The 15754-nt window shown below is 42.2% G+C and overlaps 1 protein-coding gene across 1 annotated transcript in view; it reads right to left on the minus strand.

The window, feature by feature from the left end:
* The window catches only part of LOC126091108 (phospholipase B1, membrane-associated-like), a 169370-nt gene that overhangs the window by 21793 nt on the left and 131823 nt on the right, over positions 1 to 15754 (minus strand). The window contains exon 6 of the mRNA XM_049907036.1: positions 5083 to 5237. Within this exon, the coding sequence (XP_049762993.1) occupies positions 5083 to 5237 (155 nt within the window). The remainder of the gene's footprint in view (positions 1 to 5082; positions 5238 to 15754) is intronic.

The following is a 15754-nucleotide window of genomic DNA, read 5'->3' on the forward strand; positions in this document are numbered from 1 at the left end:
TACGTTTCTCTTTCATTAAGGCTGTAGCAACTATTGTCAAATGTATGAGTAATTAATAAACTTATATTGTATGATTATTTTGTTTCTACTTCCATAATTAATACTGTTAATATGGCTTTGTAATGTTCCTTCGGTGTATGGTTATTATTGTATTGCTGTAGTTAATATTAATGACTTAGATGTATGATCAATATTCTCAATAAATATTGTATTGCACAATACAAAAATGCTATTTTTCATTTCAATCAACATGTAGTTGCTCTTAATTTTAATATTTTCCCCTAAATAATTTAGTGAAAATTAGTTCTGTCAGGTTTAGTTAGAATGCATTCTTACTAGTTGATACTGATAGCCTTAGTTACAACTAGAATTTACTGCTGGCCAAAGGCGAAAGTCAGTTAAAACTAGTTTTAACTAGGCAAAACGCGTTTTGACGAAGTGGCTCAGTTTTTACTAGTAAGAACGCGTTATAACTAAAAACGGGTTTTGGCTGTTTTATATATATATATAAACGCTCGGTAATCTTCCATATATATATATATATATATATATATATGGAAGATTACCGAGCGTTTATTTTATTACCGGCAATTCCTCGGTCACAATAAGGGCATAGTGGACAAATTTCTATTTACTGTGTGAAATATTGTAATTACAACAAAATATACTGCAAGAGCGTTCATCTTGATCATAACATCAATCAGAATGATAGCAGCAAATCGAGGGAATCGTCTCAGATTAGATTCTTCCTTGGCTATAACACCGTCTGATAACACCCGATGCGAATACTACTCTAGAAAACACAATTAACGTGTTCTTCGCTAATGAGGTCCCAGTTGGTGTGTCATCAACAAAATTTCTCGCCTTTTTTAAGTACAGCATGGAGCTGATCATATTAAAGATAAGGTTAAGAGAAAACTGGAGCGGGAGTCATAGCGCAAGATGTAGTCAGTAATTCAATTAGAATAAAAATGTTTAATTTTCCATTTAAACAGTTCATTTTATGTTAGGAGATGTTGGAATATTTCTGACAAATAGCAGCCATCTTGACTGCTACGTTGACCGGTTGTGACAAATAACTCCACATCATTTCTATTCTATTACGATCGCATAATGTAGCGGGCCATTCAAGGTGAGATAAGGTACCAGAGCGTTCTCCAAACTAGGAACATTGTGTGCAGTCCTGTGAACATAGCTGTTGGCACCTTGGAATACAGGGGTGTCCACTGCTTACTCATCACGAAGCCATGTAACAAACGGCAATACTTGCTCATCACGAATACTGTATTTATATAAACACCGAAGCTAAGACGAAATGGCTGCAGGAAAAATGTGAAGACATCGAAAAAGATATGATTGTCGGGAAGGACAGACTCAGCATACAGGAAAGTCAAAACAACCTTTGGTGACATTAAAAGCAACGGTGGTAACATTAAGAGTGCAACGGCAATTCCACTGTTAAATGCAGAGGAGAGAGCAGATAGGTGGAATGAATACATTGAAAGCCTCTATGAGGGTGAAGATTTGTCTGATGTGTTAGAAGAAGAAACAGGAGTCGATTTAGAAGAGATAGGGGGTCCAGTATTAGAATCGGAATTTAAAAGGGCTTTGAACGACTTACGGTCAAATAAGGCAGAAGGGATAGATAACATTCCATCAGAATTTCTAAAATCATTGGGGGAAGTGGCAACAAAACGACTATTCACGTTGGTGTGTAGAATATATGAGTCTGGCGATATACCATCTGACTTTCGGAAAAGCATCATCCACACAATTCCGAAGACGGCAAGAGCTGACAAGTGCGAGAATTATCGCACAGTCAGCTTAACAGCTCATGCATCGAAGCTGCTTACTAGAATAATATACAGAAGAATGGAAAAGAAAATTGAGAATGCGCTAGATGACGATCAGTTCGGCTTTAGGAAAAGTAAAGGGACGAGAGAGGCGATTCTGACGTTACGGCTAATAATGGAAGCAAGGATAAAGAAAAATCAAGACACTTTCATAGGATTTGTCGATCTGGAAAAAGCGTTCGACAATATAAAATGGTGCAAGCTGTTCGAGATTCTGAAAAAAGTAGGGGTAAGCTATAGGGAGAGACGGGTCATATACAATATGTACAACAACCAAGAGGGAATAATAAGAGTGGACGATCAAGAACGAAGTGCTCGTATTAAGAAGGGTGTAAGACAAGGCTGTAGCCTTTCGCCCCTACTCTTCAATCTGTACATCGAGGAAGCAATGATGGAAATAAAAGAAAGGTTCAGGAGTGGAATTAAAATACAAGGTGAAAGGATATCAATGATACGATTCGGTGATGACATTGCTATCCTGAGTGAAAGTGAAGAAAAATTAAATGATCTGCTGAACGGAATGAACAATCTAATGAGTACACAGTATGGTTTGAGAGTAAATCGGAGAAAGACGAAGGTAATGAGAAGTAGTAGAACAGCGAGAAACTTAACATCAGGATTGATGGTCACGAAGTCAATGAAGTTAAGGAATTCTGCTACCTAGGCAGTAAAATAACCAATGACGGACGGAGCAAGGAGGACATCAAAAGCAGACTCGCTATGGCAAAAAAGGCATTTCTGGCCAAGAGAAGTTTATTAATATCAAATACCGGCCTTAATTTGAGGAAGAAATTTCTGAGGATGTACGTCTGGAGTACAGCATTGTATGGTAGCGAAACATGGACTGTGGGAAAACCGGAACAGAAGAGAATCGAAGCATTTGAGATGTGGTGCTATAGACGAACGTTGAAAATTAGGTGGACTGATAAGGTAAGGAATGAGGAGGTTCTACGCAGAATCGGAGAGGAAAGCAATATGTGGAAGACACTGATAAGGAGAAGGGACAGGACGATAGGACATCTGCTGGCACATGAGGGAATGACTTCCATGGTACTAGAGGGAGCTGTAGAGGGCAAAAACTGTAGAGGAAGACAGAGATTACAATACGTCAAGCAAATAATTGAGGACGTAGGTTGCAAGTGCTACTCTGAGATGAAGAGGTTAGCACAGGAAAGGAATTCGTGGCGGGCCGCATCAAACCAGTCAGTAGACTGATGACCAAAAAAATAAACACTGCATCCCTAATAAGTTGGCCTAAGACATTACACAAAAATGCCCCCGCGACAATAAGAGCCACCTCCGTCCTGAACAGCACTCTACATTGGCTCAACGCCCCATTGGTCATGGAAATGGTGGGAACCATCTCAACGCTAACTCAATAGAGGTCTAGACGTGTACATACTGTCTATTGATAGGGGAGAACATTCGCCGTGATATATTTGTACTGGATGTCAGTTTTTAGTAATAAACACGACTGTTTTAGCCACTTTATGAGAAGGAAGCAGTCGCCGACGAAATTTGTCATGCATGGGCCTACTGACGCAAGAGCAAACTGGAATAACGGCATTAAAGAAGTAAGAACTCTGAATTTGGAGTATTCAAAGAGTAACATGAGACCTCTCCCATTTATTTATTTATTTATCTATTTATTTATTTATGCATTTATTTCTCCTGACACCACTACAGCTTTCAGGTCCACTCTTACATCTCACTAGTCACCCGTATTGGTCTGACATCACAACACACATAAGAGGATGGTGTTATAAGTACCTGGCCTGACCGAGAGATGGCAGTGGTTGTTGAAAAATATCTCTGGATTAGAAAGTATACGATGTATGAAGCATTTGTTTCAAGTTTGAAGACGTCACATTGTTTAGTAGTATTTGTTTGGCAACCATCGATAGTGAACGTTGTCAGTGAACTTGTGAAAATGGAGAAACATAGAGGGATGACCATCCTGGCCGTCATGCGCTGTAGCCATTTCTCGGGGTGCACTCAGCCTCGTGATGCCAATTGAGGAGTACTCGACCGAGTAGTAGCGGCTTCTGTCACAGAAAACCATCATAACGACTGATAGAGCGGTGTGCTGGCCACAGGCCCCTCCTATCCGCATCCTCACCTGAGGATGACACGGCGATCGGATGGTCCCGATGGAGCACTTGTGGCTTGAAGACGGAGTGTTTTGTTTATTTAATTTGAGGTATATAGTATAAAGAAGTGAACGATCCTTAAGGAAACAAATAGTAATCAAAATAGAGAATACAACTAACCGTAAATTATTTCAGTGAGAGTTTTCTCTAATAATGAAGCTGATAAAAGAACTTCTTGTCTACGTAAGTATCTCCCCACCGTTAGTAATATTTTGCCTGCAATGATCATTGGCTTCCTACTATAGTTCACAGATAGTAAGTGCTTTTGCGAACCAGTTGTTGCCAAAACATTTAATATCACTTCTTTGTTGTTCTTGTCAAAGCACTGGTACAATGCTTGGTAAAGTATATTACTGTCTCGGGTCCTATAATCAAAAATAGAATTTCAGTATCTAGTAAAGTGAATACCAATCGTTAACTTTCTTTATGAACAATGCTATCACTTGGTACAACTTTGCCTAATTAAGCTGGCGATCGTTTCTTTTTAAGTAATTGCGGAACCTTGGTTCGATTCCCATTTGTTTTGCTACTACTTTAACCATTAGTAAACAGTCATGACCATTTCTAATTCCTTTCACAGGTGTAACATTATCGGTACACTGCTAATTTCGTAGTAGCCAGTAGTGTAACATGCTCTTCCCAACCACGGAGTGAGGTGGCGCAGTGGTTAGCACAGTGGACTCGCATAAGAGAGGACGACGGTTCAATCCCGCGTGCGGCCATCCTGATTTAGGTTTTCCGTGATTTTCCCTAAATCACTCCAGGCAAATGCCGGGATGGTTCCTTTGAAAGGGCACGGCCGACTTCTTTCCCCGTCCTTCCCTAATCCGATGAGACCGATGACCTCGCTGTTCGGTCTCTTCCCCCAAACAATCCAATCCATGCTCTTCCCAAATACATTTTCAGTTTGTTTCATTACTGCAGCAGTTCGGTTATCTCTGCAAGGTGGAATCGTTTTCTAAATAATTACACAATTCCCCTTTAATACACGTGTCTGGAGTGCGAGAGGGTTTAAACTCGACAACCTGAGCTACACCTTCGAAAGATATGAAAGTCGGAACCTTGTCGAGGGCACTTACCACGTCCAGGTCGACCTGCTGCCAGCGGGACATGATGTCGAAGAACTGCTGCCGCTGCGCCTGGAAGCGCGACCCCATCAGGCAGGGGCACTCCACGTGGTGCGTCAGCCAGCACCTCCCGGGCATGTCTTCGGCTTCCACCAGGATCCTCAGATCTGTCAACACGCAGACACTCTCATTCTACACTTTGCTCCCACAATTTAAGTTCTTCAGTTACTATCAACATACGGAAAAGTGAAAAAAATACGCCACTTTGATTATTCCACCATCTTTTTATCGATTATGGACTTTGTAACGCTGGAAATGCATATCCTCCTATTTCCATCTATTGTACTATAAATTTGTTTTCCTTATTTTTGTTACCTGAATATATGACATTTCTGTGTCTTTACATGTTGTAATTGTTTTACTATATATATATATATGCATTTATGTCGATGTATAATTGGTTTGTTTCGTAAATATTATTTGTATTTTTACGCTGGGTCTTGCCTAGGGAAAACTGCTATCGAACGATTACATCGATAGGTCGTGTGAAGAATCAAAGTGTGTAGGATCTTTGGTAGTGTTAACTCTGCCGCGTGGAGCGCGGGCAGAGAGAGTCTGGCTGGGGTAGCGAGTGCAGCAGGTGTGTTGTGTGAAGCTCCCGCGAGTTGCCGCGCTTTCGGGGTTTGGCAGCATGTAATTGCGCTCGACTTGCGATGATAGTTTCTGACATGGTGTCGCGGACGGGAAGCATTAGCTAGCGCACATCAAGAGCCCGTTTCGTCTGGTGACCGTGTCGAGAAGAAGGCGCGCCAACATCCAGCTTCTGCAACAGCGACGGCCGACAATGAGTGACTGTCGCCACCTCCTCGATCGACGGCTTCAAACCTTCAATCAACCAACAAGGAAGACAGGAAGCACGTAAAGTTTTACAACTGTATGGCAGACCTCAGCTTTTCCAACTTTTAAAATTGTTGCATCACAAAATTACAGCTACTTAGCATGAACCTTTGTTGCTCATTGTCCCAATTGCATTACCAAGCAGGGTCCCTTCCTTTTCCAGAATGAACCCGAGTGTCGTTCAAATTCAGACGCTAGCATAAAAATACAATCATTCAATTTCGCTGCTTTAATTTCAAAGATCAGTTAAAGTATTCATAGCTGGCTACAATAGTTAGATTACTCTAGCACAAATTAAGAGTGCGAGTTTTGTTACCGTAATTTAGCTTACCTGTGACTGCAGCTCAGCTTGGTACGTACTAAATTTTACTACTGTTAATTGTTCAAAATCATTTAATTCAAATTCAAAATTAAATCTCTTATTTCTAAATTGCGTAGATTCAAGTAGCTTTTGAAATGATTGTTGAGGTAGTCCAAGACTAACCGTATTTTACTGAATTTCGATGTGCTTCAGAAAGAAAGCTCACTATTAACTTCAGTCACTAAATTAACTTTCGATTTTCCGGTTTTATTAATTCTTTTGCTAAATTAAGTCAGAGTGTAGCGAAATTTATTACTTCTGACAAACTTTCAGTTTTCACACTACGCTTGTCAACCTTCAGTTGCCACACTTCTAGTGCTAATTATATGTGTAATAATCTTTCTTTTTCAGTTACTATAGTAATTGTCCTTAGGACTGGCGACCGTAATTTCCCCCAAATCTCAAATATCTAATTACCGCTAGTTGATTGTTAACGTAACGGCCGCACATTTACTTTCTTTATTAACTTTACCCCTTTTCAAAATTAATTTCCACCAGTTTCATTAGTATTTTTCCTTTCATTTAGATGTAACCCTTTCCTCCCTCTTTACCGACAAATTAACTTCGGTGACGATTGCTTTTCCCAAATTCCCATTAGGTACACGCGGTTTCATTTTTCACTGTCATTAAGGTCGATAAGTGAGGGGGAGGTTACAACTTGAACACCATGATAATACGTAACCATTAAAGGTTCGGTTTTAGGGAACCCCAAAAAGTTAAAGGAAGAAACGCTGAACTCCGTTATTAAATGTTCTTTACAACGAAAGATCCATGGTACTCTCACAGTTTAACTCTAATGTCAGTGGTGTTTAGAAACGGCTTATATCTCTAAAATTGTGTGTTATGGGTCCCCTGTACAGAAACGCAGCTGAGTTAATCCTTCTCTTAACTATCGGGTGGCTATGATTAAAGTGAATCTACGCACAGAGTTCCAGTGAGCGCTGTAATTACCGTAAGGCAGCAAAAGTTGGGAAATATTCTACGGCGTTAATGCGGAACCGATTTACTCTGGAAACAGAGTAGTTAGAATTATGGATACCAGGTGTGAATCCGGCGCTGTGAATGCAAGAACCAAAGGTCAAACAATTGAGAGCAAATGTTAATTTTATTATTAACCGCTGCTTACGCAGTTTGTTCAACATGAGCACTGAAGATGATGACGAGATGCTGCAGCCATACAACGACGTCAGCAACAATTCCTCGCAGAAGTTCCGACCTTCAGATCAGTTGTTGTTTGTTACTGTGGTCTTCAGTCCGAAGACTGGTTTGATCTAGCTCTCCATGCAACTCGATCATATGCGAGTTTCTTCATCTCCGAATAACTACTTCAACCTACACACTTCTTAATCTGCTTACTGTATGTATCTCTTCGTCTCCCTCTACCCTTTTTATCCCCGCTCCCCACTTCCCTCCAATACTAAATTCGCAATCCGTTGATATTTCAGCAATTGCCCTAATAACCGATCCCTTCTTTTAGTAAAGTTGTGCCACAAATTTCTTGTCTCCCCAATACTGTTCAGTTCCTCCTCATTAATTACATGAAATACCCATCTAACCTTCAACAGCCTTCTGCTAGCCCACACTTCGAACGCTTCTATTCTCTCGTCGTCTAAACTATTTATCTTCCATCTTTCACTTCCATAAAAGGCTACATTCCTCATAAGTACCTTCATAAAAGACTTCCTTAACACTTAAATCTATATTTGACGTTAACAAATTTCTCTTCTTCAGAAAAGCTTTTCTCGTCATTCCCAGTCTACATTTTGTAGCCCATCTACTCCCGTCGTCATCGCTTATTCAGCTGCCCAAATATAAAACTCATCTACTTCTGTAAGTGTCTCATTTCCAAATCTAATTCCCTTAGCATCACTTGATTTACTTCTGCTAAATTCCATTATCTTTGTTCTGCTTTTGTTGATGTTCCTCTTATATCGAGCTTTCAAGACACTGTCCATTCCGTCCAGTTGCTCTTCCAAGCCCTTTGGCGTCCCTGACTGAATTACACTCCTGGAAATTGAAATAAGAACACCGTGAATTCATTGTCCCAGGAAGGGGAAACTTTATTGACACATTCCTGGGGTCAGATACATCACATGATCACACTGACAGAACCACAGGCACATAGACATAGGCAACAGAGCATGCACAATGTCGGCACTAGTACAGTGTATATCCACCTTTCGCAGCAATGCAGGCTGCTATTCTCCCATGGAGACGATCGTAGAGATGCTGGATGTAGTCCTGTGGAACGGCTTGCCATGCCATTTCCACCTGGCGCCTCAGTTGGACCAGCGTTCGTGCTGGACGTGCAGACCGCGTGAGACGACGCTTCATCCAGTCCCAAACATGCTCAATGGGGGACAGATCCGGAGATCTTGCTGGCCAGGGTAGTTGACTTACACCTTCTAGAGCACGTTGGGTGGCACGGGATACATGCGGACGTGCATTGTCCTGTTGGAACAGCAAGTTCCCTTGCCGGTCTAGGAATGGTAGAACGATGGGTTCGATGACGGTTTGGATGTACCGTGCACTATTCAGTGTCCTCTCGACGATCACCAGTGGTGTACGGCCAGTGTAGGAGATCGCTCCCCACATCATGATGCCGGGTGTTGGCCCTGTGTGCCTCGGTCGTATGCAGTCCTGATTGTGGCGCTCACCTGCACGGCGCCAAACACGCATACGACCATCATTGGCACCAAGGCAGAAGCGACTCTCATCGCTGAAGACGACACGTCTCCATTCGTCCCTCCACTCACGCCTGTCGCGACACCACTGGAGGCGGGCTGCACGATGTTGGGGCGTGAGCGGAAGACGGCCTAACGGTGTGCGGGACCGTAGCCCAGCTTCATGGAGACGGTTGCGAATGGTCCTCGCCGATACCCCAGGAGCAACAGTGTCCCTAATTTGCTGGGAAGTGGCGGTGCGGTCCCCTACGGCACTGCGTAGGATCCTACGGCCTTGGCGTGCATCCGTGCGTCGCTGCGGTCCGGTCCCAGGTCGACGGGCACGTGCACCTTCCGCCGACCACTGGCGACAACATCGATGTACTGTGGAGACCTCACGCCCCACGTGTTGAGCAATTCGGCGGTACGTCCACCCGGCCTCCCGCATGCCCACTATACGCCCTCGCTCAAAGTCCGTCAACTGCACATACGGTTCACGTCCACGCTGTCGCGGCATGCTACCAGTGTTAAATACTGCGATGGAGCTCCGTAGGCCACGGCAAACTGGCTGACACTGACGGCGGCGGTGCACAAATGCTGCGCAGCTAGCGCCATTCGACGGCCAACACCGCGGTTCCTGGTGTGTCCGCTGTGCCGTGCGTGTGATCATTGCTTGTACAGCCCTCTCGCAGTGTCCGGAGCAAGTATGGTGGGTCTGACACACCGGTGTCAATGTGTTCTTTTTTCCATTTCCAGGAGTGTACAATGTCATCGGTAAACCTCAGTTTTTGTTTCTTCTCCCTGGACTTTAATTCCTCCTCCAATTTTTTTCTTTTGTTTCCTTTACAGCTTGAATAGCATCGGGGATAGGCTATATTTTACCCCGGCTACCTTCCGAATATCAAAGAGAGTATTCCAGTCGACACTCAAAAGCTTTCATTGTGTCTACAAATACTACAAATGTAGGTAGCCCTTTCCTTAACCTATTTTCTAAGATACGTTGTAGGGTGAGTATTGCCTCGCATGTTTATACATTTCTCCGGAATCCAAACTGATCTTCCTCGAGGTCGGTTTCAACCAGTCTTTCCATTCTTGTGCATGGAATTCGTGTTAGTACTTATTAAACTGATATTTAGGTAATACACACACCTGCCAGGAACTGCTATCTTTGTAATTTGAATTATTACACACATCATGAAGTCTGAGTGTATTTCGCCTTTATCACACCAGATAGTAAAGTTTGGTCGTGGCTGGCTCTCCCAAGGCTATCAGTATTTCTGACGGAATATCATCTACCCTCGGGGTCTTGTTCCGACTTAGTTCTTTCAGAGATTTGTCAAATTCTTCTCACGGATATGATATCTCCCACCTCATCTTCATCCACGTCCTCTTCCTCTTCTATAACATTGTCTTCATGTTCGTCTTCCTTCTATAGATCCTCTATATACTCCTTCCACTTTTAAGCTTTCCCTTCTTTGCTTAGGACTGGTTTTACATCTGAGCTCTTATTATTCATACAGCTGCTTCTCTTTGCGCCAAAGGCCTCTTTAGTTTTCCCGTAGCCATCATCTGTCTTTCCCATAGTGAAATACGTTTCCAAATCCTTACATTTGCCATCTAGCCATTTCCGCTTAGCCAGTTTGTACTTCCTGTGAATCTCACTTTATAAACGTTTGCGTTCAGATCAGTTAGCGATCCAGAGTGTTCCTGGTAAACGAGTTCTTTTAGGTATTCCCTGAGCCAAAAGTCACATGGATTCAGATCAGATGATCAGGCGGGGCATGCATCAGAAAAACCTCTGGAGGTAACACGTTCGTGGAAAGTTTAATTAAGCAGGTCTTTCACTTGGCGAGAGGCATGAGGTGTTGCCCTGTCTTGCATGAAAACAGTGGTTTCCACACAGTTACGGTCTTGCAAAGCAGGAACTACATGCTACACAAGAAAGTGTCGCTAACGTGCTGACGTCACGATACAGCTGACAGGCCCCCTTGTTATATTCTCTTCAGAGAAGAACGGACCCAGAATAAAGGTTCTTGTCAATTCATGCCACACAGTCACATACAGCGAGTGGTATGGCTTTTCGTACCCAACAGCCGTTTACTAGTAGCCGAAATTCGGCATTTCTGTATATTCACTGCACCCTGTAATGTGCCTCGTCACTCCACAGAAAATTTTCCGGTCACACGTCATCAACATCGATCCGTGCCAGGAACCGAAGAGCAAATTCAGAAGGCACCATGAGGTTACTGCACCGTGTGGACCATGTACGGGTACCAGTGTAAAGTAGAGCTAACTTCCTGCACTATTAAGCGAGGGATGCACAAGTGGCAGGTGCTGCCTGGTCAGTTACGGCGATAGTAATCTCCGTAATCACCGGGACAAAACCCCTGCCTCTTCCTGGTGCCACACCAAGCTCACCCGTGTTTTCGTATTTCATTGACATCCTCTTTAAACCAGGTGACAGACGACAGCAAGAATATCGAAGAAAAAAAAAAAAAAAACGTCGCCGTAAGATTTGACTTAGGTCGAAACACACAAATAATATGCCTTGATTAATGCCACAAATCCTTTAAAAGACTAATTGTCAATTACGTGCATATGAGAAGTGAATGAGAGGAAAACACATCGGCAAGATTCGTAGAAATCACATAGTCGGTGGTAGGCATGTTACGTACATTGTCAAACAAATCGATGGTAGATAAAAAAAGATCATGACAAACAGCTACCAGGGCAACAGACACTGACTACAGAAATCAAGCCTCTCGCAAACGCAAAGGAACTGGAAAGAAACAAGCAAAACCGAGCGTCGAAGAAGAAAAACAGACTCTTCAGACACACTCGAGTCGTACAAGGCAAAACAAAGCGAAAACAGCAGTGTGGAAACAGGAAAAACACGGGGAACAAGAAGAGCCGTGGAAACTCCGCAAAGAAAATGAAACTGTTGAGCAGGAAACAAAGAAAATCTAGGAAGCTTCGCAGAAGATCAGATCTCCAATAACGAAGGAAAATAGGACGATCTACCAATACTACGCGACACAGGTGACTGGACCGCCGACAGGTCACAGAATCAATAGAGCAACGTTGCTTAATGTGATCGTGGAAGTAAACCAGTAGTATCAACGTGACCCAAACCCGATAAGAAAATATCCGTTTAAGGAAGTGCCCCACGTTGAAACACAGAGACATATCCTCCAGCCAGACCTTTTATTTAGCCACGGTAAACATATTCGGGATGCAAAGTAAAGTTAGTATAAGATGTATGAAGTAATATTTCTGTAGCGTGGGTTGATATTGCTTTACTATAGGAGGTGTCCCCTGGAAGACTAAACGTGGCACATCTAAACAAAATGAAAGGAAACTTTTATAATGATAACAGCAATGGCACTGATATTTTGACAAAGATAAAAATACTAGGAAACGGTCTCGAAATAGCTTGTGAGACAGAAAGAATTCTGATCATTAATATTTATGCTCCAACTGGGAATCAAAACTGAGAAAATCGAAAGACTTTCTGTAGAACCGTTTTAGCAGGTATATCGGAGCAAACTTACGGCAACATACTACACCGCGATTTTTAGTTCATATTATCACCTAAAGATTAAACTTCAAATAACAGTAAAGTGAGGAATTTAACTATCGTCTTATACGCAACCTGCGTTTAAGGGACTCGTGCTATGTAATTAAAGATACTAGGATAGATAACCTTTTATAACATACAAGCCAGTTACCATAATTCACAGGATATATGTAAGCAACGAAGTAAATGATCAGCTGACTACAGAGGAGGTATGGCACCTACCGTTCTCGGACCGTAACGCTTACAAGGTTAATGTCGGTCTAAAACTTCAGAAAACAAACAGGGAATGGAATTACTGGAAACAACAACAGTTTTAAAAGTTATGTAAGTAGCAAAGGAAGTGTCTCACACTCTGAACTCAAGTAAAAGGCGGGTGAACGGTTGTGGTAATATCAGTGAATGGTGCTTGAGTGCCCGAAGCGCGAATACGTAAAACGTTGGTACCGTTGTCAAGATTAGCTAGGTAATGGCAAAATGTAACAAAGAAGATCTTTTCCAAAACAATGAGAGCTCTTCATAGCAAACGAGATGTGCTCTAGAACGCTAACGAAGCTACGACGGCAAAAGTAAAAATATTAAAACTGGCGAGGCAGTGAACCGCGAGTTTCCAAGTAAGGGCGAAAGAGGATTTAATATCGAAACAGGAAACCACATCCACTTTGCACACAGTCAAAGAAATGAGGTAGACAAAGAAAAAAGTTTGTAAAAACGAAGGTTGTGAGAATACACCAGAGCCAAAAGGAAGTATTGTAAGTCAATGCAAATCACTTATCAGACTTATTTTCAGAAGACCAAACCGATGAACAAGAAGATGAGAAATTACTGACGTACATACGCAGAGACGTAAGCGAAGAAGGAAACGCCACGCCGACGTACCACTAACAGAAAAAGAGACTCTAGATGCGATAAAGAAAAGTAGCAAAATGAAATCTGCTGGCCTGTCGAATTTTAAATAACTTACAGAGACATTCTGAAACAGCCGCAATTATAAGTATTCAAGAAGAAGTTACGTATGGTCTCAGTTCCATCACAAATGCAAGAAAGGATAATAGTAGAAATCCGAAAAGAAAGACAGTACAGATTTCGAAAATTATACATCGTTGTCCTTGTTGTATTCAGACTACAAAATATTTAGCTGTATAGTAGCAATCAGACTGACAACAATCGCGAATAGCACACAAAACTTGCGTGGGTCGAGCAGAACTGCACAGAGCACAATAACGAACATCAGGGACAGCATAGCAGTATTAAGCGCTGCGAGATTAAAATTTGCCATTACTTCACACAGCATTGATCATGTCACCCACCAACACCTAAATAGATTAAAAATAATGAGAATATGTGGTGACACTTGTCTATTCTTTCGATTCTTGCGAAATTGATCTATTACTGTCCGCCGTACTTCAACTGATCGACGAAAGAAACAAGAATAAAAATGTTCAGGGAATGACAGGAATACAGCAGGTATAAGTCACTTAGCAATTAAATAGACAGAAAGTGCAAGGAAGCAAAGGACAACAGCTGCAGAAAAAAGTATGAAGAAGAAGGACTGATTCAGCATACAAAAACGTTAGAACCTTCCCTGAAATTAAAAGCAAGGGAGTCAAGATTGCAGTGGGCATTCCATTGTCAAACGCAGAGGATAGAGCCGATAGGCGGAGAGGATACATTAAAGGTATCTACGATGGAGACATTACGATCAGTTTGGCTTTCGGAAAGGTAAACACATAAATCGAGATACGTTCATAGGATCTGTAGACCTGGGTGACCCTTGGATAATGGAAAGTGATGCTAAATGCTAGATTTTCTGATGAAAGTTGGAATAAGCTGTAGGAACCAGGAGCAAACAGTAAGCAAACAGTAAGCAAAACGCTTTGATTAAGAATGGTGTAAAAAAAAGGCGGAAATAAAGTAAAAATTCAACAGTGGGATTAAAGTTCAGAGTTCAAGGTGAAAGAATATCAATGATAACAATTACTGAAGCCATTGCTATCCTCAGTGAAAGTTAGCAGGAATTCCAGGACTTGTTGAATGTAATCTAACAATATAATAAGTACAGAATAACGATTGACAGCAAACAGCAGAAAGATGACAGTAATGAAGAACAGCAGAAATGAGATTAGAGATAAACTTAACATCAAATCTGCTTAGCACGTAGTAGACGAATTTACTGAATTCTGCTACTTTGGAAACATGACCAATTGACACATGGCGAACGATGCAACGATGATGTAAAAAGGTACGAGCGCAGGCAAAAAGGGAATTCCCGGCCAAAGAAAGTCTACTAGTGGCAAACATAGGCATTAATTTGAGGAAGAAATTCCTGAGAATGTACGATTGGAGCACAGCATTGCGTGGTAATGTATAATGAATTGTGAGAAACCAGAAACGTATAGAATCGAAGCGTTTGAGATGTGGTAGCATAGAAGGACTGATAAAATAGGGAATGAGGAAGTTCTCTGTAGAATCGACGAGGAACACAAGGAAAAGACAGACAAGAAGACGGATCAGGATGGCAGGAGATGTGTTAAGACATCACAGAATGACTTCCATGGCACTGTATGGAACTGTATAGTGTAATAACCGTAGGGGAAGAACTTTTCGCACAGTCAGTTCTCTGTTCCACTAGATGAATTGTTTGCTACTGAAGATATTGATCTGTGCCCCTAAGGCATAAGCAGCGGTTATGTCAGTTGTTTATGGGAGTGTATTCACAGTAATCTGCAGGAAGTAATGGGTATTATATTTCCATTCGTTCCCCCCGCCCCCCACCCGCCCACCCACCACCTCCTCCCTCCCTACTCCCAGGCTCTGTCCTTTCTGAAGGTAGCCCATCCACATACGTTTGACGCGTGATAACGGGTTCCGACTTCTCGCTTCTACACACGGTTCTCGATGATGTCATACATACTGCGCCTGCAGATGAAGCAGCAGATATTGACCATCGGTGCGTGTTGTCGCCGTCCTTTTTCGTAACTGTGAAAAAAAAAAAAAAAAAAGCTCATTCAGTTGATCACTTCTGTCTCACTTGTCTTGAGTTTGTCACTACCTCTTCGCTGCAGTTCGTCCGGTGGTATTGTACCACTGCGGTTATTCCGTAAGGAGTGCTCAAATGAAACAGTACGAAACTTCGTAACAAACAAACTGGCTTAAATTTGCATATGCAGCTTTGGTACAACGTAGTGA

This window comes from Schistocerca cancellata, chromosome 1, assembly GCF_023864275.1.
Source record: "Schistocerca cancellata isolate TAMUIC-IGC-003103 chromosome 1, iqSchCanc2.1, whole genome shotgun sequence".
Classification (NCBI taxonomy): Eukaryota; Metazoa; Arthropoda; class Insecta; order Orthoptera; family Acrididae; genus Schistocerca; species Schistocerca cancellata.